This window comes from Triticum urartu, chromosome 2A (genome assembly GCF_056163025.1).
Source record: "Triticum urartu cultivar PI428250 chromosome 2A, HENAU_Tu73, whole genome shotgun sequence".
Taxonomy (NCBI): domain Eukaryota; kingdom Viridiplantae; phylum Streptophyta; class Magnoliopsida; order Poales; family Poaceae; genus Triticum; species Triticum urartu.
Window position 1 is genome coordinate 468,863,039 of NC_141874.1, and position 3,246 is coordinate 468,866,284.

General features: G+C 38.8%; 1 protein-coding gene across 1 annotated transcript; it reads right to left on the reverse strand.

Annotated features, from left to right (window-relative positions):
* Positions 1–667: 667 nt before the first annotated feature.
* On the reverse strand, positions 668–2,389 carry LOC147985497 (uncharacterized). Its single transcript, XM_087539889.1, has 4 exons — positions 1,959–2,389; positions 1,407–1,478; positions 1,014–1,086; positions 668–913 (listed from the first exon to the last, which is right to left on the reverse strand). The coding sequence occupies exons 1-4, from the start codon at positions 2,034–2,036 to the stop codon at positions 798–800; spliced, it is 339 nt and encodes a 112-aa protein (XP_087396015.1). The 5' UTR covers positions 2,037–2,389; the 3' UTR covers positions 668–797.
* Between the last annotated feature and the right edge of the window lie 857 nt (positions 2,390–3,246).

Sequence of the window (3,246 nt, forward strand, 5' to 3'; positions counted from 1 at the left end):
CGTCATGTTCATGGGGAGGCAACGGAATGCATGCTGTTCATCAGGAGCCAACTGGCTTGGACCGAACAGGCGATGGAAATGAGGCCTGGCGTACCGCAGAACGGAGGAAACGACCTTGTGTTAGACCGGCCACGGTGGAAACGGGATCCTGTTCATCGGGAGGGGTCTGGCGTACCGCAAAACGGAGGAAGCGGACCTCCTACGGTGGAAACGGGGTCCTGTTGATCGGGAGGGGTGTGGTGATGACCCACAAGTATAGGGGATCTATCATCACTACAACAAGACCCCTCCTATAGCAACGCTTTTTTCCGTATCTAAAAGTCCATATATGCGTTGTTAGTGTATTTACCAACGCTTTGGGATGCGTAGCCTTATCCAGTGTTGCTAGCACATAGTGCAGCGCTTATAGTGCCGTTGGTAAAGGGGCCGTTGCAAGAGTACAACAGATAAAATAAACTTGTGCAACACTTTTATACGTTGGTTCTTAATGTACAGGAATCAAAATCCCATTGCTTGGCAACAAAAAAATTGCAACGGTTAATTGTTGACACATATGATGTGAATAATATTTTTTTATATATAATGTCAGCATCTAAATTAATGCTACATGAAGAGAAACCATGAAAATATTACTCACGGGAAGAAGAAATCATATACTTAATAAAACTTAACCGAGGAACATCATCTAATGTGATGTATAATCTAAATATTTTCTTGATAGCAAACTTAAACTAAAAGCATCCATCACATCCCTACAACTTATCTAAAACTTAACCGAGGAACATCATCCCTACAACTTAATTAAAACTGAAAGCATCCAGCATCATCATCATCATCACGAACAGGAACATCATTATTGTCATTGCAGTATACTTGCCACACACCCATATAATCCTCCATTTATCTTTTGAATCTACAAACAAAAAACAAAATGAACTGTTAACTCCAGAAACTCATCTACACTAGCTGAATACTATGTACTTCCTCTAGTAAATCGCTGTGAAGAAACTCACCTTGTGAGATCAAATATGAAGTAGTATTAGTAAATGTCAAGTTCATCCTCTCCTCTGCTTGCATGCCACATACCTGCATTGGTACACATGCTAATTAGCTCAAGTAAATAGTTCTTTGAAACTGAAAACAAACCATGATAATTTGTGTGTTGTAAATACAATAGAACAACAAGTGTTTTTTGTGATACATAGTGACATCCATTTTACAAATGGCACAGATAATGATGAGCAAATATTTTGTGGGCGACAAACAACTCTGGACCCAGAAAAGGAGGATTGCAAATCAATAGTGTGTATACTGTTATAGGAAAATCTTATTGGGAAAACCAAACTAATTTATATTGAAATTGCTAAAATAGTAACTAATTTATAGTGGAATGGCTAAAATAGTACCTTAATCTTATAGGGACAACTTGTAGGTGCGTATTTCCTTGCAGTGCATTTCATGAGTACAGGCTCATAGTACTGAAAAATAGTGGTACATCACAGGTCAATCCTTGTATTTAGTTTGTTCTTTCCCTTTCCGTATGGAATTTGAAAAATAAAAACGTCTGTTCCATCCATATTTCATACATATAATAGGCAAAATAGAACTTGTTCCTAACTTTTAGTGCGGAATAGTACCTGAAAAAATACATCTACAGAAGCACCATGTCCTGAACTAATGATAACCACAATACCAATATCCTTGTTAGTTGAAAAAGGTAAACTTCTAATACAGAAATATTTCCCATGATTTTTTAAATAGGATACATGGAGATACGATGTTACCACAAAGGCAGTAAAAAAGATAATACAATTATGCTTTATTTGGTCTGAGAGTGCATACGAATATATCATATAATTTGTATTGGCCACTATACTGGGATAACAATACAACAGCTCCCAACTGTAACAGAAGTACCTATATTATTTTTGGGAACTAAGGGAAAGCATCTAACTTACCGCCAAATAGTGGTTGAAATATTGATCATTTGGTACTAAAAACACCTTGTTGATGATATAGTCATACATAATAATCATATCTGACTATCAGAACTTGAAGATCAGCTTTTATTTCAGAAGGGAAAAGACAACAATCTGTAAATATAAATCAATAAGTAACCATTAAAAAGGAAAATAAATAATTCTGCTTAGTTTCAAAGCCAACATGGTATTACATAAGAAACCATATACATACCGTCATACCCTACCTGAAGTATGCGTACTACAAGCCATGTAGACTAAGTTAAGATGTACAATTGTAAAAGCCATGTATATATAGTTCGTGATATTGAACTTGAATTACAATCGCTTATATGTTGTGTTAAATTAATTGGTGCACTTTATTGTTGTTTAAAGCATATCAATTTGCATAATATAGAGAGGCTCGATTATTACCCTTGTCGGAAATGTTATTGGACGAAAACGACATCAGAAAGGCAGGAAGGCACATGAATGAATCAACATTCGTGCGCGTACTTTGCTGAAACTGGGCACCTCCAGAAAGCGATGAATTTCCATCAGTCACCAAAGAGCTAACACCAATGATTCGGCCAGAGGAATTTGTAGTACTGACTAGAAAGCTACCATTCATGTCCCTGGGAACAAGTCCAAGGTTGGAGCATGGGGCGCCGGACATGGAGGTCAGTAGTGTTGAACTGAACCACCACCTTGAAGATTGTTGCTTAATAGGATAGAATGTCACTGGAATATAGCAAGGATCTTCCGATATTTTTGCTAGAAGCTGCAAAGTGTAATTATCATTAAGACTTTGACGTAATGCAAGCGAATCAAGAAAATAGTCACCACAAAATTTCTTGACCAATGAGCTTATGAACCAACAGTCCCAGGACGCCTAATTCTAAGTTACTAACTTCTAAGTCTCAAAAATCAAGAGGACTCGTTTCAGGACATCAGAGATAAAAATAACCATCATCGAAAAGCAAGTGTCAATCCAATCTAGAGATAACACAAATAGAGAGGTAACGGGGCAAGAGAAGTAGACAGGGACAAGATATTTCATTTGAATTACATACTAGCACATGGATACAGCCAAGGCAAAGAACGTGCAGACTTGGTGGGAAGGTTTGAGCCTATTCATGGCCTTACCTTGGATTCACCGTTGGCCGCAGGGGAGCGGTGTCGAGGGGCGGCGCGCCGGGATCCAGGGCCGCAGGGGAGTGGTGATGAGGGATTGCACGCCGGGATGGAGGGTCGCAGGGGAGTGGTGAGGGGAGGCGTGCCGGCATGT

Bases quoted from the DNA above. Each gene is read 5' to 3' on its own strand.
- LOC147985497 (XM_087539889.1), bottom strand. From the start codon at position 2,036: ATGATTATTATGTATGACTATATCATCAACAAGGTGTTTTTAGTACCA. The intron at 1,479-1,958 runs GTAAGTTAGATG...ACTATTTTTCAG, and splicing joins ATTTCAACCACTATTTGGCG to TACTATGAGCCTGTACTCAT. The intron at 914-1,013 runs GTGAGTTTCTTC...TTTTGTTTGTAG, and splicing joins TTCATATTTGATCTCACAAG to ATTCAAAAGATAAATGGAGG.